The 21,126-nt window shown below is 57.7% G+C and overlaps 1 protein-coding gene across 1 annotated transcript; it reads left to right on the forward strand.

Annotated features, from left to right (window-relative positions):
- Positions 1–2,320: 2,320 nt before the first annotated feature.
- On the forward strand, positions 2,321–14,168 carry TMEM132E (transmembrane protein 132E). Its single transcript, XM_024127600.1, has 8 exons — positions 2,321–3,345; positions 4,833–4,979; positions 5,241–5,433; positions 6,088–6,231; positions 8,705–8,910; positions 10,735–11,029; positions 11,976–12,167; positions 13,116–14,168. The coding sequence occupies exons 1-8, from the start codon at positions 2,321–2,323 to the stop codon at positions 14,166–14,168; spliced, it is 3,255 nt and encodes a 1,084-aa protein (XP_023983368.1).
- Positions 14,169–21,126: the final 6,958 nt, after the last annotated feature.

The raw sequence follows: 21,126 nt of genomic DNA on the forward strand, positions 1-21,126 counted from the left end.
ACCTTCCTATTCTCATCTGGGACCAGGCTGCCCATCTCTACCCCATCATCGGCAGCTGGCTTACCTTGCAGGGCTGCAGGATGTCTAGTGGAGAAGGGTGGCCTGAGAACAGAGTTCTCCTGGGAACAGAGGGAGCAGTCTGATGGTTAAAGCATGGGCTGCCTAGAGGACCAGGGACCAGCTGGTCCTAAGGCCTGCTCATGCGGGCCCCTAAGGAGTCACACAGACCAGGTGCCACTCCTCTTAGGACACTTGACCCAGGGCCTTTGTTGTGCCCCAAGCCAATTGCCTCATTTGTTAAATGAGAAAATTAAACCACAAATTTAAAAATATCAGACATAGACACCAGAGCCTCAAGGGCAGGGAATTTTTAGTTCATCTCATTTATGAGGAATTGGGTGTGAACATTTGTGGGACCATCAAGGTTTCATTGATGGTGGTAACATGATAATATGCATAAGCGGCAAGTAACCACCATTGCACTGATTAGGGGTCTCCTTGGGACGGAGGTCTCTGCGAATCACTCAGTGTAGATCAACCGTGATTTGTTAAAGACTTGTTCAGTGCAAGGCCTCGTAGATAACTCTCACGCAAGGCAGGATGAGAGGTTCCCTCAGAGAAGGGCAAAGCTCTGAGGAAATTCCCAGGAGTAGAGGTCATATCTTGGAGGGCTTCGTGGAGGAGGTGGCATTTGAGCAGGGCCTTAGAGGAAGATTCGGATTTGGATGTGTGCAGATAGGATAGGAGAGAATCCAATGCAGAGGGCACAGCATGAGCATAGGAGGGGCGGTAAGGCAGCATCGGCCAGCGCTAAAGCCAGAAGTTGTCCAGTTATGCTGGCTGCAGGAGCCTGGGAAGAAGAATACTGGGGAAAGGGGAGCCTGGAGCTCATTGTAGAGGGCCCTGAAGGCCACGCTCAGGTGCAAGGTGAGTTCTGTAAGCAGAAGGGAGAGTCTTTAATAATACACGTTTGCATCGTGTTACATAAATCATAGAGCGATTTCTTGATTCTCGAAAACAAATGACAACACAACATCAAAGGTGAGAAGCATGGCTCAGGGGTCCACTGGAGTCTCTGAGAACATGTCCCTGCCCCCTGGAGGGAGGCTGGCTGCAGGCACACATGTGGGATCTCGGGTAATGACCTGGGCCAGGGCACAGCAGCCAACCCAACTGCTTTCTAAGCAGCAGAACCAGAACTGGTTCTCAAACCTCAGACCTCCCCATCTTGGTCCTTCCTGCTCCTTAACAATGTCCAACAGGTGTTGAGCTGGTAGTAAGGAGCCAACAAGGTCCAATCTGTGTCTGGGAGAAACAAATCCCTCTGGCCGCTATAGGGGGGAAGGGTATGCCAGGGAAGGGAAGAGCTGGGGAGAGGTGAGACCCACTTAGACAATGTTATGTTGTCATAGCAACAGGAATGAAGCCAAAGCTGGAGCAGGGGGCCTGGGGATGGAGGTCAGGGGCAGCCGGGGACAGACCAGAGAGTCAAGAGGTAGAATTGCTACAGCTTGGCGGGATCCTGCGAGGATGGGGTGAGTGGTCGAGAGAAGGGAGAAGTCAAGCCCGAGACCCCAAGGCCCACGTTTGTGTTTGGGGGACGAGGATCAACTTCCCGGTGTGTATTTGTGGGGTGGTACATATAGGGGGTAGGGGGCGATGTGGGATCCCTGAGGCAGCTGGAGCAGTAAAGGAGTAGAGGCTTGGGTTTGAAAGCCAGGTGGCCGCAGGTTCAACTCCAGCTGCTGGCTCCTTTCACTCACGTGACTTGGGTAAGTTATTTAAGCATCCGGCACCTTCATTTGTAAGAGGTAAGAACAGGCTCTCCAAAAAGAGGAGTTACTGATAGAAAACTGGGTGAATCAATGGAGATCATGATAATACCTGGTTCAAAGGCTTGATGAGGATCAGATAAGACCCTGCCTGTCATAATAATGCATGAATAATAGTTTAATTGTAATAAACAATGTTAAATACGTACCGTACTGTACTGTACCATTAATAATGGTAAGAGAGAAAACTTACCGCCCCAGCATCACACTTGCTCTTAGCCCTCTACGCACATGACTTTGGTAGAGTCCCCACAATAGCTCTTTGAGGCAGAAACCATTTTTATACTCATTTTACAAATGAAGATGCCAGAGGATAAAACCTCTTTAAAGCTTCACAACTCTTTGTACCGGCATTAGCTTTACCCCTGCATCGCAGATAAAGAAATGAATCAGCAGCAAGAGGGCAATTAACACACCAGCAAAGGTGGAGCCCGGCTCGGAGCCTTGAGGATGGAGAGCCGGGCTGAGCTCGGCTCGGCTGGGAGTGGATGGCCCTCTGTACGGGTGGGAGGCTGGGGTGCCCTGGAGTCCCAGCACAGCCTCTCCTGACCACTCTGGGGTCTTTCTTCTGTCTGTCCCCAGCCTCTGGCCGCTCCCACCCGGCCAGCCCCAGCCCTCCGGGGCCGCAGGCCAGCCCGGTGCTGCCGATCAGCTACCGCCTGTCCCACACGCGGCTGGCCTTCTTCCTGCGGGAGGCGCGGCGCACGCCTCCCACGGTCACCAACGGCTCCCTGCAGCGCTCCGAGCCCTTCGTGGTGTTCCAGACCAAGGAGCTGCCCGTCCTCAATGTCTCCCTGGGACCCTTCAGCACCAGCCAGGTGGTGGCCCGGGAGCTCCTGCAGCCGTCCAGCACCCTGGACATCCCCGAGCGCCTGACGGTCAGCTGGAAGGTGCGAGCCTTCATCGTCCACCCCCGCGTGCCTGCCTCGCAGCCCGTGGCCCAGGTGCTGTTCTACGTGGCCGGCCGGGACTGGGATGACTTCGGCGTCACCGAGCGGCTGCCCTGCGTCCGCCTGCACGCCTTCCGGGATGCCCGGGAGGTCAAGAGCTCCTGCCGCCTCAGCGGGGGTCTGGCCACCTGTCTCGTGCGGGCCGAGCTGCCCCTGGCTTGGTTCGGGCCCCCGGCCCAGGCCGCACCACCCACTGCCCGCCGCAAGTCTCCGGATGGGCTGGAGCCCGAGGCCACAGGGGAGAGTCAGCAAGCCGAGCTCTACTACACTCTCCATGCCCCGGATGCCTCGGGAGGCTGTGGAGGAACACGGCGGGGTGCCGGGCCCGGGGGCGGGGCCCGGGCCGAGAGCCCGACCCAGCACCCCCTGCTGCGTATCGGGAGCATCAGCCTGTTCCGCCCGCCCCCCAGAAGGACCCTGCAGGAGCACAGGCTGGACAGCAACCTGATGATCCGCCTGCCTGACCGGCCCCTCAAGCCCGGGCAAGTGCTCAGCATCCTGCTCTACCTGGCCCCCAACTCCTCCTCTGCCTCCAGCCCCAGCGTGGAGCACTTCACTCTCAGGTAGGGGGGTATGGGCGGGGGTCTGGCTTCCCTTCCACCGCCAGATGCACACCTGACCCCTTGGAGAGGGCTCGCCCAGACCTGCCCATCCAGCATCCTAATCCCAGTTTTTCCAGTTATCACTTGAGCAACTTCAGAAAGACAGCACACTTATCTGAGCCTCGGTGTTCTCATCCGCCTAATGGCCACAAAAATGTCTGCCCTGTCCTCCCTTTCTCACAGGAGTGGTGTCACGGTGAAGAGGAAACATCCATTTTCACAAGCACGGATATCCAGAATGATAGAATCGGGGCTGGAAGGGCCCTTAGACATTAGCGGGTGCAACTCTCCTATTTTACAGATGAGGAGACTGAGGCCTAAGAGGAGAAATGGAGATCAGAGAGCAGCCCCTTGCCTGGGAGCCAAAAGATGCACAGGAGAGTGTCCGTGTGTCAGGACATTCGTCTAATCCTGGAGAGGGGAGAAATATTTTCAGGAGTCCTAGCTCTTTCTTTGTGAAGGATACAGTTCACAAATTCAGAAATGCCTTCAGTCATATCACATCCCCACAAAATATAATGATGTCTCACAGTAGGAATCCATGGTTTGAGCCATGTTGGGTGATTCTGAGGATATAAGAAAGGCCCCACCAAAATGCTCCCCACCAACGCAAGCACTGTACACGGGACCCGAAAGAGCACCATTAACCTCCAACTTCTTTAAGTATTGCCTTCCGTCCTGAATGTACTACCTTAAAGTTCAAGTATTCCTGGAGAGAGTCATACCTAATTCAGTGATTAATATACCCGAATGTCAATATGAGTTAAATCAGTCATCAGAGATCTTGGGCTGTATTAATAGGAGTAAAGTATGTAGAATTACGGAGGTGATAATCATTCTGCTTTAGTTAGTGTTAATTAGAGCTGAAGTGTTGTATTTAGTATACGACACTACACCTTATGTATTCAGAACGTCCAGACGAGGGTGACTAGGATATGGGCAACTTGAAACTATGGCAAAAGAGCAACGATCAGAAGAGCCGAAGATTTTAGGCCTGGAGAAAAGACGACTCAGAGAACGCCTGCTCACCTCCCCAGGTGTCTATTCAGGTGGAGGAGAGTGGTCCTCCCTTCCCCCAACAGAACACACGGCTGTTCTATTTCAGCTACCTACAGGGAAGAAGTTTCTCCTTTTAGGGACTTTCTAAAGATGTAATGGGATGTGTGCAGAAGTAGTGAGTCCCCTGTCACTAAGGTATGCAAGTAGAGGTTAGGTGAAGACCTGGCAGAGATATAATAGAAGGGACTACAGCTTCCACTAGGGCCAGAGGTTGAAGCTACATGATACCAGATCCCCCAAATTAGTTTCAGGTTTTGAGTCTAGAACACAGGGTAACTTACTCACCTGCTCCCCCTTCTCCCAGCCCCAGCCTAAGGATGGTAGGCAGGTGGGCAGCCCTTGGTCCCCAAGCTGACCCTCTCCCTCTTCTTCTTCCTGCTTTGTCCCAGGGTGAAGGCCAAGAAGGGTGTGACCCTTCTAGGAACCAAGTCACGGAGTGGCCAGTGGCACGTGACCTCGGAGCTGCTGACTGGGGCAAAGCATTCAACAGCCACCGTGGATGTGTCCTGGGCCCAGGGCACACCGCTGCCCCTCTGGTGAGCCACGGTGGCTCCTCTGCCCACCTCTTTGCAGGACAGCACCTGGGAGGGGTGGGGGAATTCTTGACGGAGGAGGCCAGGCCGGCGGAAGGGCTGGGGTGTACTTTCTGGGGACCCTGGAGGCCAGACTGGGGAAGGCTCAGAGGGCCCTGGGGAAAGGCCACCGAGGAGGGCTAGCGTCCTAAGCGAGGGTTTCGGAGCTCCTGAGCTGCTCCCAGCCCTTCCTCCTGGGCTGTCCTTCCTTCCCCCACCACACAGGGAGGACCAGGGGCCCCTGGAGATCCTGCAGCTGGACTTTGAGATGGAGAACTTCACCAGCCAGTCAGTCAAGCGGAGGATCATGTGGCACATCGACTACCGCGGCCACGGTGCCCTGCCTGACCTGGAGCGGGCTGTCACCGAGCTGACGGTCATCCAGCGGGATGTGCAGGCCATCCTGCCCCTGGCCATGGTGAGTGCACTCACAGGAGGCAGGTGAGCTCTGCGCCTGGTGCTGGTGTGGGACGGCGGCTGCTGAGGGGCATGGAGGTGGGAGAAGTCACCATGGAGGGGCCACTTGGGGGCTTCCTGGATGAGGTGACCATGCAGTGGAGCCTTGAAGGTCCCATGGAGGAGGGGATCATACAGTCAGAGAAGATGAGGAAGGTGCTTTAGGCAGGGGATCTCCTGGGCAAAGGTGTGGTGATGGGAAGGGGAATTTGTTTGTTCAAAGGAGCAATGGGTTTAGGAAGGGTGCCGTGCAATGAATGTCCGGGACCAGCCCAGGGGCACACGGAATAGCCAGGCAAATGCGCTGGACGTTACTCTGAGTCCGGAGGAGCATGGAAGCTGTTGAGAGGAGATGGTGGAGGACTGGGGAAGCATTGCTTTCTGGCAGCAGAGTGGGGTAGACCCTGAAGGCTACCACGGGGGTCCAAGTGAGCAGAGCGTCTGAGAAGGCACGCGAGACCGGGTAGATGCATCTGTCTGCCCACGTCCCCACGGGAAGGATACGCATCTGAGGAGTGGGGACAGCTGGGAGCTGCCGGGGCTTGGCTGGTGGTCCTGGGAGAGCAGGGGACCTCAAGCAGCTCAGCAGAGCCCCGCCCTCCTCTCTTCCCTGCAGGACACAGAGATCATCAACACAGCCATCCTGACTGGCCGGACGGTGGCCATCCCTGTCAAGGTCATTGCCATCGAGGTGACCGGCCTGGTCCTAGATGTCTCTGCCCTGGTGGAATGCGAATCTGACAATGAGGACATCATCAAGGTGAGCTTCCTGGAGGTGGGGGAGCCTGGGAAGAAGGCCTCGGGCCTTCCGGGGGAGTGGGACCCCAAACCAGAGGGCAATTCACATCCCAGGCAGGTCCCCTTGGTAGGCAAGAGGAGGGGAAGTGGCAGGGGGTGAGGGGAAGAGCATCCCATGTCCAGCCTGAGCAAGGGGAGGTCCCGGAGGGCTTCCTGCAGGAATGTGGAAGAGACCTTTTGGCAGGCTGAAGGGAGAAAGCAGCACTGACAACTTGAATTCAATCCCCAAGTCATTACTGAGCCCTTGCTCTGTGGCAGACACCGGGCAAAGCAATAGGGGAGGGGGTCCTGGGGGGTCTCAGAGACATGCCCTGAACCTGGGTGCTGGTGACCAGGTGGAGGAGATCCAGCCCAGGGAGGAAGCCTCCAGAAGCTCATGAGTTAGGCCAGGAATGAAGGTTGTGTAAAAGGACCCACTCCAGGAGCACCCACCCCAGCCCTCCACCGCCCAAAGGCCTTGCCCTGAGCTCCTCCCCAGAGGCCCCCTCTGGGCAGTGGGTCCTCCACAGCCCAGCAAACAGGACGTTGATCTGACTTGACTGGCCCAGTTTGCTACCTCCCCAGGAGGGCCTCCAGATTTCCTCTGGCTTTGGACAGTGGTCAGAGGGGCGATGCGGGGAGGAGGCAGTAGGGCGGGCAGTGATGCAGGAGGGCATCCAGCCCTGGTCCCTGTGGGATGGGTGAGCTGTCTGCCGTGCCAGCCTCCAGCTGGTGCCAAAATCAAACGATTGGGCAGCAGAATCTGTTTCCTGTTCCTGTAAATCCTTCAGCAGGGGGAGTGGGGATGTGGGTGATCCTCTCCCTCCCTGGGAGTGTGTGCTCTCTCTCTCTCTCTCTCTCTCTCTCTCTCTCTCTCTCTCTCTGATCTGTCCTGGATCCCTCCTGGTCTCTGGAGCCTGAGGCTCACCTCCTCCATCCCCCCATCCAGGAAGAATGGCCCCCGAGTGAGCCAGAGAAGAGGCTTGGTACCACACACCCACGGCCTCCTGAGGACTAGAAGCCTTGCCAGGCCCATGGGGCTTGCCACTGCTGGCAGGCTGGGACGGGGAGAAACGGGCCTGCTCCCAAGAGCCCTCTCCCAGCACCTTCCTCTACCACCCAGACTCCCACACCCCCGCCCCAGAGCAGACCAGAACAGTCACCGTGGCTTAGAAATACCAAAGGGAATTAGCAAAGATTGGAAATGGAATTTGTTTCCGCTCTCAAGTGAAATACACTCAGGTTCTTTCGGGAGTTTGCCAACATTCTAAATGGGATTTGCCAGCCTTCAGCTGGAATTCTCTGCCTTCCGAAGTGGGAAATGAGCATTTCTAGCAGAGCCACTGTCCCACTCCTCTCCACCCACCCCCTGAGATGATTAAGAGAGCTCGAAGGAGTTTGGGACCGTCAGGGGCTCATCTGCACAGATGAACCACAGTCCCAGCCCCTCCCCACCCCCACGAGAGCCTTCAGGTTGTCATCAGCCCAGAGGCTGCCTGATAGACCCTCCTCCAAACTCAAGGATGTGCACCCTGGGGCGTGTCCCAGTAGGAGCACCTAAATGCACTGCACGCAGGATTCACTCCAGGTATGCCAGGTGTGTACGTGGGCACTTACACGGACACCCGTCGCATCTGCCCTGAAGTACTAGCAGGGACATCTCCGAGAGTGGGCACAGCTATCCACCAAGATGTATTCAGTGAGCATATGCTCATCCGGGGAACCGTGAAGAATGCAAGGTGGTGTCCCGGTGGGCATGCATTTGCAAAAGCTGCACCCGTGGCTGGCAGTTGTCCACCTGTCTGTGTTTGGGGTCCTCTGGTCCTGAAATTTCCTCTCCCTTTCCCTCAGTTCCACCCCTGGCTGGAGCAGCCCCCTCCCCGAAATTAACTAGCTGCCCATCTGCCTGGGACCACTGGGCCAGAGGCACCTTGGAGGAGCTGTGGGCCTGCCCCTTCTCCCCACCCCCTCCACCTCGACCTCCTCCCCACCCAGCCGCACCCCAGTGTCCTGCTCAGGACAGTCTACTCCTGTGTACTGTGGAGGACTCTACCCATCAGACACCTGCTCCAGAGCCCAGGCAGTCATGCTGGGGAGGGGAGCCAGCGCTGGGGACCCTCAGCCTGAAGACTCCCCCAAGGTGTGGCCTGGCGCATCAAAAGCAGCCCCCCTTACAAAAATATTGGCACACTGGCTTCTTGCCAGGGAGCAAAATCCTCCCAAGGTAGGCACTAAGAGATGATCTCTGGAGCAACGGAGTGGAAGCTGACACCTCCCAGAGGAATTAAATTAGGGGGCTTCTCCCACCCAGCCCCTCCCCTTCAGCCTCCTGTGACTGGCACTTTCTCTGTCCAATGGCCTTCTGGCCTTCCTGGTCAGAATGAAGTCCTCTGCACTGCCCCACAGGATGACCTGTAGGGCAAGGCAGGCCAACCAACCTCTCTCCCCCTCCCCAGGTATCCAGCAGCTGTGACTACGTGTTTGTTAGCGGAAAGGAGTCTCGCGGTTCCATGAACGCCAGGGTCACCTTCCGCTACGACGTCCTCAATGCCCCCCTGGAAATGACAGTCTGGGTGCCCAAGCTGCCCCTGCACATTGAGCTCTCGGATGCCCGCCTCAGCCAAGTGAAGGGCTGGAGGGTACCTATCCTTCCTGACCGGAGGTATGGCCCCTCCAAACATGGCGGATGCTGGGGATACTCATGGGTGACACAGCCCTGGCACAACGTCTGACCTGCGTGTGTGTGTAAGGCCCTAGGTGTACACAGTCTGCAGGTCGGTTATGCAATCAACAAACTTACTGAGCAGCTACTGTGTGCCAGGCACGGATAGGGGCAGGGTGGGGAGCAGGTAAGTGTGGCCAGAGCCTGACCCAGCTGAGCTCTGGGTCCATCAGGAAGCCGTCTTATATATACCATGGAGCGTGGTGGATGAAGGAAGCCCTGAGTACAGGGAAGCAACTGGCACAAAGGAAAGAACCACCTCTTCCTCCAGAAGAAGTCAAAGCAGGCTTCCTGGAAGAGGTGACTCGGGATCTAAGTCTTAAAGGATGAGTGGAAAGGAGTTGGCTAGGGAGACAGGGTAAGAGCAGTCAAGCAGCAGACAAAATGGAGCAGAAACACCAACACAGGTGCTCTCACACCTGTACACGCGTGCCCCAGCCTGAGCACACCAGGGGCACACTTGTGGGTACATCAGCCAGGCACACGGTGACCCCCACTGGGCTCCCTCGCTGGGATACAGGCTCACACACCTGGGTGCCCATCTGTGGGGCAGGTCCATGTGTACTCAGCACACTCCACTCACCCACTCATCGCTGCCGGAGAGAGAAGCCAGCAGGGAAGAGAAGAGAGGCAGGGTGATAGGCAGCTAAGAGTGGGAGGGTCGGAGCTGGAGAGAGAAGCAGGCGGCCTAGTGAGAGTTGGGATCAGTTCAGTTCCGCGGAGATTTGGAAAAGCAAGGCAGCACCGACCAGGGCCTCCTGAACTTGTGCGCGACTTGCCCAAGGATGCTGTTAAAATGCAGATTCTGATTCCGTGAAACTGGGATGGGGCCTGTGAATCTGCATTTCTGGCCAGCTCCCAGTGAGGTTGATGCTGCTTTGAGTAGTGAAGGACATGGTGAACTCTGAAGCCAGATGGCTTGGGGTGAAATCCTGACTGCTATTTGCTAGCTGGGTAACCTTAGGCTACTGTGCCTCAGTTTCCTCATCTCTAAAATGGGCACGTTAACACTTAGCTCAGCGGATTGCTGTGAGGATTAAATTAGTTACCACAGGTAAAAGAGCCCTCTATGTGAATGAATATTCTGGTGGTTGAACCCTTCTGAAGCACTAGCCAAGCGCTGGCCACACCCTTCTCTCTCTCCACAGCCCGCTTTCCTGGGTGAATCTCCTGATTTTCGCGGTTTTGGCAATCTGGACGGGCTGAGAATTCCCCAAGGTGTCAAGTCCTGGTTCCATTTTGCCTGCCAGTCCCTCCCTCCGTTTATCTGTCTCCTCTTGCATTTTACTCTGAGCAGCCAGAGGAAGCCAGGACACACCTCCCACACTCTGCTTGACAATCTCACCAGCTGAATGTTCAAGTTCTGCCTGCCGCACAGCTGTAGGACACGACGACGCAGCTAAGCCTCCTGGCACTTGAGCAAAGATCACCTTTGATCCAAGTCAGAGCTGAGCCCAGGGCCCAGCAAGTGCTTAGTGCTGAGAAAGAGCCAGTATTTGCTAAGATTTGATGCCAGCCATTCACAGGGGTGGGTGCAGCCAGGCAGGGGACACGGGGTGGGGTGGGGAGTCAAGAAGGTACCTTTCTAGGAGAGGAAAGCCTGGGACTTCGGGCTCCAAGCTTGTCAGAGACAGAAGGGGTGGGCCAGGGAAAGCCTTCCACCCACGGGAGCCGGGGAGGGGCTGGCGGGGCAAGAGGGAGGGAGGGACTCGTGCAGGTCAGAGCCGGGGTGGGGAGCCCTGACTCCAGGCCTCCCCCACCCAGATCAGCCCGGGAGAGCGAGGACGAGGACGAGGACGAGGAGGAGCAGCAGCGACGGCAGAGCGCGAGCCGTGGCTGCACCCTGCAGTACCAGCACGCCACCCTGCAGGTTTTCACCCAGTTCCACACGACGTCGTCGGAGGGCACCGACCAGGTGGTCACCATGCTGGGCCCAGACTGGCTGGTGGAGGTCACCGACCTGGTCAGCGACTTCATGCGGGTGGGTGACCCCCGAGTGGCACGCATGGTAGACAGCAGCACGCTGGCCGGGCTGGAGCCAGGCACCACCCCCTTCAAGGTAAGCACAGGGGGGCGTGCCGGGAGCCTTGACACAGACGTTCCTAAGACAGGATTTCCAGCGCCTCGGCCTCGGGGAGCAACCCCAGATGGGCCCCCAAACACACTTTCTTCCCCCACCTGCCCTTCTGCTTGAAATTCTACCATCGAAGGTCAAGAACCCTGGCCAAGCTTCTCTCTCCGAGCCTCATCCGCCTCTATGAACCTTGCATGGCTCAGTGTGGTCGCTGGGTGATGTGGTTGAGGAGGGGAGGAGGTGGGAGGGCCCAGCCAGCGTAGAGGCCAGAAGAGGGAATTTTGGAGATCTAGGGACTCAACTTTGACCTTCCTCCTTGATAACTGGGTGCCTGGGTAGATATCATCCATCTAAGAGACTACTACTAGTGACCCGTGGGCTGAAATCTGCCTGCAGACATATTTTGTCTGTAAAACGATTGACCCAACCGTTTAAAAATTGGGAGGTTTCTCCTTTTTTAAAAAATGTAAATTTCTGGTTTTAGAAAATATGAATCTGGCAGCACAGGGCCTGCATGCCTGCCTGGCAGTCATCAGCTGGAGTCAGTACTGCTGCCTTTTTCACACGAGCACGAGCTCTCCCGTTTGCCCCAGTACCCACCACCCCCTTTTGTCTCCCTGACATTGAGGCTGACCATCAGTTGTGACTTATCACTCTACGGGCGGGCTGTTGTTTTCTTTAAAATCAACCCACCTCACCCATCTGTGTTGCTGCCTGGCTCCTGTGAGCCCTTGACCCTTGCTTGGCCTCTGGACCCTGGTTCCCGGTTGCAGACCTAAGGCAGAGCCCGGGAGCCCTGCCTCCCAATCTGCCCCACCCCCTGGGCTTCTCTTCCAGCAGCACTCGGATTCCTCCCTGGTTGGGGATTTGGAGAGGGGAGGGGTGTCCTCCTCTCCTGGCTCTCACCCATCCCCGCCCCACCCTGCCTCAGGTGGTTTCCCCGCTGACCGAGTCCGTGCTTGGGGAGACACTGCTGACAGTGACAGAGGAGAAGGTCAGCATCACACAGCTGCAGGCCCAGGTGGTGGCCAGCCTCGCCCTCTCCCTGCGGCCCAGCCCCGGGAGCAGCCACACCATCCTGGCCACCACGGCCGCCCAGCAGACCCTCAGCTTCCTCAAGCAGGTAACCGGATGCCCAGCTGGCCAGCCTGGGGGGCTTGGGGTATGGAAGGAGGACTTGCAGGTTCTGGCCACGAGCCCCCCAGATTAGGGATTTGATCATGGAAGATCTATCTACCCTTTGTGCCCTGCGTGCCTGCCCTACTGGGCCCATGCCCCGCCAGATATCTGCCCGGGAGTCTGGCCAAGGTCTCACTTCCTGCACCCGCCATGGTGAGATGCTCCTGTTGAAGGTTCCCACTCCTGCATTCTCAGAGGGCCCGTCACCTCTGCCTCCACCCCCCGGAATTACCCTCACCCATCTCTGGACCCCCAGCGCCCCCCCACTGATACGCCAGGGCACCGGCTATGGGACAAAGGTGGAAAAGTTACAGGTGGGGGCACAGCAAGGGAAAAGGTGGGCACTGAGCACCGAGCCAGAGGTCAGGACACAGGAGTCCTCTGCCCCAACTCGCTTCGTGACCCCAGGCCAGTTGCTTGTCTCTGAGCCCTGCTTCTTCGCCTGCAACGAGGTCAACTCTCAGAAGGTTTAACAAACAGAGGACAAGGCTGGGGTTGAGTATGTGTGCGTTCTCAGTCTCCATGTGGCTGCTGGGGGTGATCAGGCATGGAGATATGGTGTGACTCCTGCAGCAGAAGGGATCTGAGTGAGACCCAAGGCAGAATTTACCATCAACTCATCCGGGGGAGAAGGGCGAAGTGGGCAAGGATGTTCTTGGGGCAGTACGGGGCCATAACTGCCTGTACTGAGTTGAGTGGGAGAACTCCCCCTCAAATAACCATTCCTGAGGACCCACCACCTGCCAGGCACTGTTCCAGCACTGCGAATACAGCAGGGAGCCAGAGCGCCTTGGCCCTGGCCCTCACGGAGCTCAGGACCTAGCAGGGAAGCCAGCAGGAGTAGATCTCTGATTCCTGTCCTCTCCTCCTCCTCCTCCTCCTCCTCCTCTAGGAAGCCCTCTTGAGCCTCTGGCTCTCCTACAGCGACGGTACCACGGCCCCACTCTCCCTCTACAGTCCCCGGGACTATGGGCTGCTGGTGAGCAGTCTGGACGAGCGCGTGGCCACAGTGACCCAGGACCGGGCCTTCCCACTGGTGGTGGCCGAGGCCGAGGGGGCCGGGGAGCTGCTCCGCGCGGAGCTCACCATCGCCGAGAGCTGCCAGAAAACCAAGCGCAAGAGTGTGCTGGCCACGACCCCTGTAGGCCTGCGGGTGCACTTTGGGCGGGAAGAGGGGGACCCCTACGACTACCCCGGCCCCAGCCAGCCAGGGCCCGGCGGGGGCGAGGACGAGGCCCAGGGAGCCGGCCCGCCGGGCACTGCCAGATCCCCACCCGAGGCCGTGGGCCCGGGCACCGCCAGCCCGGCCGTGCCACCCACAGAAGATTTCCTGCCACTGCCCACCGGCTTCCTGCAGATGCCGAGGGGGCTGACGGACCTGGAGATCGGCATGTACGCGCTGCTGGGCGTCTTCTGCCTCGCCATCCTGGTCTTCCTCATCAACTGCATCGTCTTCGTGCTGCGCTACCGGCACAAGCGCATCCCGCCCGAGGGCCAGACCAGCATGGACCACTCTCACCACTGGGTGTTCCTGGGCAATGGGCAGCCACTGCGGGGGCAGGGGGAGCTGTCGCCACCCGCCAGCAACCCGCTGGAGGCCGTGCCCGCCTGCTGCCACGGCGACCACCACAGCAGCGGCAGCTCGCAGAGCAGCGTCCAGAGCCAGGTGCACGGGCGGGGCGACGGCTCCTCGGGCGGCTCGGCCCGGGACCAGGCCGAAGACCCCGCCAGCTCTCCCACCTCCAAGCGCAAGCGGGTCAAGTTCACCACCTTCACGGCGCTGCCCTCGGAGGGGCTGGCCTACGACTCGGTGCCCGCCGGCGAGGAGGACGAGGAGGACGAAGAGGACCTGGGATGGGGCTGCCCAGAGGCGGCGGGCACCGCGCGGCCCACCCCGCCCCCTGACCTGCACAAGTACATGCGCAGAGTCAAAGAGATGGCATAGAGGTGCCGTCCCCTGCCCGCCACGGCCTGGGCTCCGTGTGGGACGCAGCCGGGACCCAGCTCACACTTGACACGGGCCGGCTGAAGTGGATCTTATGCTCCGGCCCCGGCAGCTTTGCTCCTCCCGGATGGCCACCTCCTTGCCTCACACCCTACCCTCCTCCGCCCCCAGAGGTGGAAGGGCCTTCCTCCTGGAGCTTGCTAAGAAGAGAGCAACCCCAGCCTTCGTTCTACCCTTTCCAGCCCTCCTCCCGTCTTAGACAGCCCCCCTGCCCCAAGACGGGGGCAAGGAGGCCAAGCTTGGGCCGAGGGTCCACACAATGCCCCACCCCATCCTCCCACGTACCCTGCTTCCCCCTGTGTGGGGGGCTCTGGGGGGTCTTGTGTCACAAGCCGCACAAAGACTTTTCTCAAACCGCTATTCAGGGATTTCTGTCCTGCAGGGTGTGGAGGCAGCGGCTGCCTGCCCTGCCAAAGATCTTGCTGTGGACAGAACATCTGGGGGGCAGGGGATATCTGTAGCATCTGCTGGCTTCTGGGTGCCCCCCAGTCCCTTCCCAGGACCTGGGAGCTGACTCTCCAGAGGGGTCTGGGGCCAAGCCAGGCGCCTCTCTGAGATCTCAGGACTCCATTCTGTGCCCCCAAGGGCTGTGGGCAGGCCCTCAAGGGGGAGGAGTCCTCGGTCCACCCCAGAGCACTGTGGTCCAGGCGCCCGGGGGCCCTGGGTGCCTCCCGCCCACCCCTCAGCAAGATGAGCACTACGCCTTAGCCACCCCTCCAGCTCCGCTGGGCACTCCTTCCTCTCTGCAGGGGCAGCCACTCACCCCCCTGCCAGGCGGAATCCGGTGGGAGGGGGAGAGGGCACCAGGCAGTGCTGGGAAGGACCCTGGGACGAGCAAGGCAGAAGGGAGCCCGCGGCTCCCCTACCCCATCCCACAGCCACCCCTCTCTTGGGTTCTACCCACCACTGTGTCGGATTTTTCTTAAGTAAATGGAGGCGACCAGACTTTGGGGGGGACGGGCAGCAGCTCCCGGAGAACAGGCAGTACATGGTGGCTGGCTCTGTGTCTCTTCCTTGCGTGCAGGCGCGTGCACACACACACACACACACACACACACACACACACACACACACGGAGGTCACGCTAAATGACATGAGATGGAAACACGGCTGAGCCACCTGCGGCCCTGCTCCTCCTCCTCCAACATCCAGGTCCCTTCAAGCCCTATGGTGCTGGGGGAATGCTCACCTCTGGGGATAGAGGACTCGCTGACCCAGAAATGTGCCCTTATAAAGAGATGCCTCCTCTAGGAGAAGGGTAGGAGGGTACAGAAAAAGAAGGAGAGAGGCGAGAGGGTTGTGTGCACACCTGAGCTCACTCCAGTTTCCTCCTCTGCCTCAGTCCACCTCTCAGAGGGCATCCCTCCTTGTCACCATCACCACCTCCCAGGGAGGCCTCTCTTCTCCAGGGATTGATGGAGACAGTCTGGGGGTCTCCAAGTCAGAAAGCCAGGCAGGAAAGAGCAATGGCTGTTGGGGGGCTCCTCCCTGCTCGGTGGGCCATGGGCTGGCCCCTCGCCCCTCACGGCCTCCCATGGCCCTGGGAGACCTCTCCCCAGCACAGGCAGCAGCCCCAGGGACCACAGGAGACCTGGGGGGAGGAAGAGGCCGGCCAAGGCTGCCTGGCCAGCCTCCAGTGCCCTGGACAGGTGGCTACAGCCACCAGCATCTGCCCCAGAAGGGACCAGGGGCAGGACTAGTGCTGTGTTGGCACCTGCCCCAAATAGCTGTTGCCCCCGCCACAGAAGGAAGCCTGCCTGTCACGATCCTCTGCTCAACCGATCAGGGCAGCCCCGGGGCTGTCGTGAGGATTAGATGAGATCGTGTCTGTAAAGCGCCGTGCGCCGTGCCCAGAAGCAGACAAAGTTCCCGGCACAGACCTTGGCACACAGAGATGCTCAATAAACGAAGTCTGTTGCTTCCAGGTGTTAATGTTCAGGTAAGATGTGGGCCTGAAAGAAAGACGAGATTGGCCAGCTCTGCCCAAGATGTGTTGGCAGCAGAGAATAAGTGCAGCTCAGTGGCAAGGAAGCCGGGAGCTGCTGGAAAGCCATGCAGGGCAGAGCGTGAGGGCTCTCCTGGAGTGTCCAGGACATCAGGTACCTGCTGTTCAAATGTGCCCTGACGGTGCCCTCCTAGAGGGTCCTAGGGGGTGGGCAGGGGGGCCCTCAGTCACTTTTCATCACCCGTGGTGCCCAGAATTGGCAAGTGCTCAACAAATATTCGCTAACTCAAGTTCAGATGCAAACTGTCAATGGCTTCCCTGTTATCCCTCACTTGAGGATTTTCCATTCTCTGCCACCTCACCACTTATCTGCGCCGTGTTCCAGAGAGAGATGAGGAGGACATAGGTGTGCGTCAAGGAAGGATGAACATCCCAGCTTGGGTGTGTGTGCACAGGAGGGGTGCTGGTATGAAAGCTGGACGGTGGATCCAATTCATTTATTCAATGCATTAAGCTCCTACTACGTGCCAGCTCCTGCCAGGAAAAGAGGAGGCAAAACCGTGGGCTTGTCGCCAAGGAGCCCCAACCCCGCGGGGAAGATGGACATAGCGGCTGGCCGTGGTCGCCTGGGATGACTGATGATAGAGCTTTGCCCTGGGTTGGTGGGGCGCAAAGAAGGGAGGGGGAGACCTACTCAAACTGAGTTTGCTGAGGACAAGGCCAAGGACATTCCCGGAAGGAAGAATAGTGGGTGCGGAGGCCCAGAAGCTACATACTTGACACCACGGGGCTTTCTTTTGCTGCCTTGTCTCTGCACATGCTTTCCCCGTGCCTGGGCTTTGGGTCCCTGATGATGGAGAAACACACAAAATGTATACGCCGAAGACTGGAGGCCAGAGGGAAGATGGTGGGTTCAAAATGGCTTGGGGAATCAGGCTTGACTTGAGGTTCGGATCATTTCCCTCTTGCTGAGTGAAGGAAAGAAGGGTGCGAGGAGCCAAAGGGGACCAGTTAGGAGGATGCTGCAGCAGAAGGGCAGTGGCAACAGAGAGCTGGTGGACACAGTAGCATCCACTGCAGGATTTGCCAACTGCGTTATCCCACGCGGGAATGAGGGGAGGACATCAGATGCTGCTGACACCAAGATCTCCTTCCCAAACGAACCTCAGAGAACACGCTGCTCCAGGGAAGACCACAAAAGCCATCCTAATGGTGGTTGTCAGCATCCATGCTTTCACAAACGGGGAAACGAGGACCCCGAGAGGGGGAGCGGTTGGTTGATAGTCACACAGCGAACCTAGCGGCAGGGCCAGAGCCCTGCCTGCCACCCTGGCTTGTAATTTGTGTCCCTTTCTCTTCATTCCTCACCCCCTGTCCAAAGGCAAGAACTCAGAAGCAATTGCTAGAAATGGCGAGACCTGACCCTCATGTGGTTCGAGAGGCAGGAAGCTTGGAGGCAGCGAGGCGGGACATTAAGTTAACAGCCCCTGGAATGGCCCTCGCGCTGAACTCCTCTTTAAAAATTTGTCTTTGACCCCAAAAACGAATCGAGGGACCTTGTAAAGAATAGTTATTGACAGAGAGCTGCTCAGGGAGCTCCAGGGAACCAGGCCCATGAATCAGCTTGCTGGCAAAATGAGATTTCTCTGACAGCGGGGGCAGGCGAAGGCAGAGCCGGGGTGTGGAGAAGCCACCTTGAGCCTGTCCCCTGCCCGAAGTCAGTGCTCAGCTCGGCTCCCCGCTTCACCCCCACACCACCCAGGACGTGCCTACAAACCTGTCTTCAACAAATATTGACAAGCACCTACTATGTGCCAGGCACTGTGCCCCCCTTAAGAGAAGGCTTCAGGGAGAAAGGGAGAGACTTGGAGTCAAGCTGAGAACATGGGAAATACAGTATATGGGCCAGGAAAGGAAACTCTCATTTAAAGGGATAAAACTTCCTAAGACAGGTTGGCAGGGACTCCTGGGGTCTGACGGTGCATTTGCTGTGTGACCTTCAGCCGACACAAAACCAGCTCTGGGCCCTCATTTCTTCACTTGTATAAACATGGAAGTCACCGCTACTAGACAGTATTCACTGACCCCTCTGAAGGGGCTGTGCTGTTTTAGCACCTGTACTGCACAAAAGTCCAGGGCGATAGGAACTACTAACTCCTATTTTATAGATGAGGAGACAGAAAGTGACGGTAATTTGCCCAGGGTCTCCAGTTTAGAAGTAACCTCCAGGCAGCTACAAACCTACCCTCTTTCTGCTACATCCTGAAGCAACTGATGATGTTAGCAACTGAAGGGAAATGATGTTGGAGAGATTGGAAGGTGTGAGGGGCATAGAGAGGGGCCTCTAAGGATTTGATGTGCTCAAGTGATGGGGGCAAGGCTGTGGGACCCCCATTTAAGGTATAGACCATGGACAGTGTTGGGGGACAGATGGAACACAGTGAGCGCTATGGCCTCTCTCCCATTTTTAGAGGGAACACACTCCCTCCCCTACTAGAAGCTCCACCCCCAGCCGACTGTCACAACAGACAACCGTCCAACCCTCTCTTGGTCACCTTTGGAGCAGAGTACCAGCAGGGCTTTCCTGAGCAAGGTGTTGAGCTGGGCTTGTTAAGAGAGCGGGCAGCACAGACAGGGAAGTGGGTGTGAGTTGCACCTGCCGTTTCCCTTGGGATACTGGCTGTCCCTTCAGCCTCTGGAGAGTAAGCAAGAGAAACTGGGAAGCTGAGGCCATCCCTTAGGCCCCCACCCCGGCCACGGTAGCACAGTGAGTGTTCATTAAATCCTTATCGTAGATCAGTCGGAGTGCCAAGCACAGGGGAAGCAGGAGGATTAAATAGCCATCACTAACATCTCCTGAGAGCTCACTCCATGCTAACCATTTTATACCCATCATTCTGTTGAGTCTTCACAATAACCAAGTAAGGTAGGTGCTATCATTATATCCATTTTACAGATGACAAAACTGAGGCTCAGAAGTTATGTAACTTGTCTCATGTCACACAGCAAACAAATAGCAGCGCCAGGATTCATACCCAGGTGACATTGGCTCAAGTCTCCTGTCTTCCCTCTACCCCACACTGCCCTCCTCCGTGGGGACCGGGAGTTCAGAGAATGATTCTGACAGTGTCAAGTGCACTGGGCGGGGAGTCCAGGGCCTTGGTGGGGGTTCTCTCTCTGCCATTGACTAGTTGTGTGGCCATGAGCCTGGCACTGCCCATGTCTAGAACAAGCCAGGACCCTCAACTAGAATCCAGGGCCAGATGGCCCCCTCAGTGCCTTCAGTCTTAATGGTTTTCAGGTCTGCAGGTGTGAAGCTCAAGGCACTGCCCAGCCCTGCTAGTTTACACCTTCCATCCTCCACCCTCTTAGAGATGCTATGGGCAGGAGGCGGGTAACCGTTTCAACGGTCCTCAGCGGTTCTCCAAGCTTTGCCAGCTCTGCCATCCTCTACTTGATGCTGCCATTGGCAGCTGCTCCTGTGAGTTTGGACTTCGCCAGATTGTAGGGGGGGTGGTCCATAGGGAAGGAGCATGGGGGGATGGGAATGGTAACCATCCCTGTGTCTGCCAGAGAAGCAGCGAGTCGCAGGGCTAAGACAGAGCTTGAAAGTTCAGTTTGTGGATCCTCTGCCCACAGGGAGCTCTCAATCTGATGGAAGAGGCCCAGATTCTGTTCCATGGGAGCACCCAGTCTGATGGAAGAGGACTGGGCCCTGTCCTATAGCAGCTTCCAGTCTGAGGGGGGAGACTGACACACCCGAAGAAATGCCACCATGCATTCAGTGAAACATAAGAACAGGTGCTAATAAGTGCAAAGTAACCTAGGTATGCACTTAGCCCACAGAGCAGAAGTAATGTAAATGTGGAAGCTGGGAAGTTAATCCAGAAAGGCAGCCTGGACCAGGGCTGTAGGTGGGTTAAGGGGAGGCATTAAGAAGGGTCTACCAGATGGCCAGGAATTCAGAAACAAACAGTTGAGGGTAAGGAGGTGGGATGGATTTACCCCAGTGGCTGGGGGATGGAGCCCCACAGGGGCCTGGCTAAGAGGAGTGGGCGTGGGGAGGGGGAGAAGGGACCCTCCCTCAGGTGACCCTGGAGAAGCCTTGGGCTGCTTAGGAGAGAGCTGCTTGGCTTCCAGTCCCCTGGCTCCCCCGCAGCTGCAGTGTGACCTTGCACGAGTCTCTGGCCCTCCTCTGTGAGAAGAGGGGTCTGGACTAGATGCTATCTGAGGACCCTCCCCAGACTGACCCTCTGTGCCCCCATCCAGAACCCAACCGTGAGCCCATCTATCAAGTGGATTCAAACACAGAACTCAAAGTGCCTGCCAGGACTTCCCCGGGGCACAGATGGGGCCTCGGCCCCTGGCGGAGTTCCCAGTCCCATGGGGCAGGCCACTATGGGGCTCCCAAGAAAAACAAGGTCAGAAGGGCTTTGAGCCCCAGTTCTGCTGCCATCTTCCTGTGTGACCTCAGGCAGCCCCCCAGCCCTCTTTGGGCTTCACAGAAGGGCTGGAGGTGCCCTTTCCCTCCCGACCTTCTGCAGTTCTAGAATGACTTTCTTTCTCCTCCATTGCAAAAGCTCCCAACAGGCCTCCTGTGACTTGTACTGGGGCAGGGGCTCTGGGGCTGCTTCCTGTAGCTTCTCCCATCCGGAGGGGTCCTGCCGGTTAGGACAGTCGCAAAGGAAAAATGAGCAGTGTCCTGGGAGTGGACCTGTGCTCCTACTCTATACCGAAGCCAGCAGCCCAGCCCTGGCCCTGAAATGGACTCCACCTGCAGACCCCCACCCCAGGCATGTCAGGGAGGAGGGAGGCTGGAGGGATATGCCGTTGGTGGGAGGCAGCAAGTGAAGGGTCCTGAGTGCCTCCCCCTGCTCTGCCCCTTCTTATCATGTACACCCTACAGCCACCTCGACGCACACAGTCCGCCCCTCCAAGGGGCACAGAGAGTGA

Source organism: Physeter macrocephalus, chromosome 14 (genome assembly GCF_002837175.3).
Source record: "Physeter macrocephalus isolate SW-GA chromosome 14, ASM283717v5, whole genome shotgun sequence".
Taxonomy (NCBI): Eukaryota; Metazoa; Chordata; class Mammalia; order Artiodactyla; family Physeteridae; genus Physeter; species Physeter macrocephalus.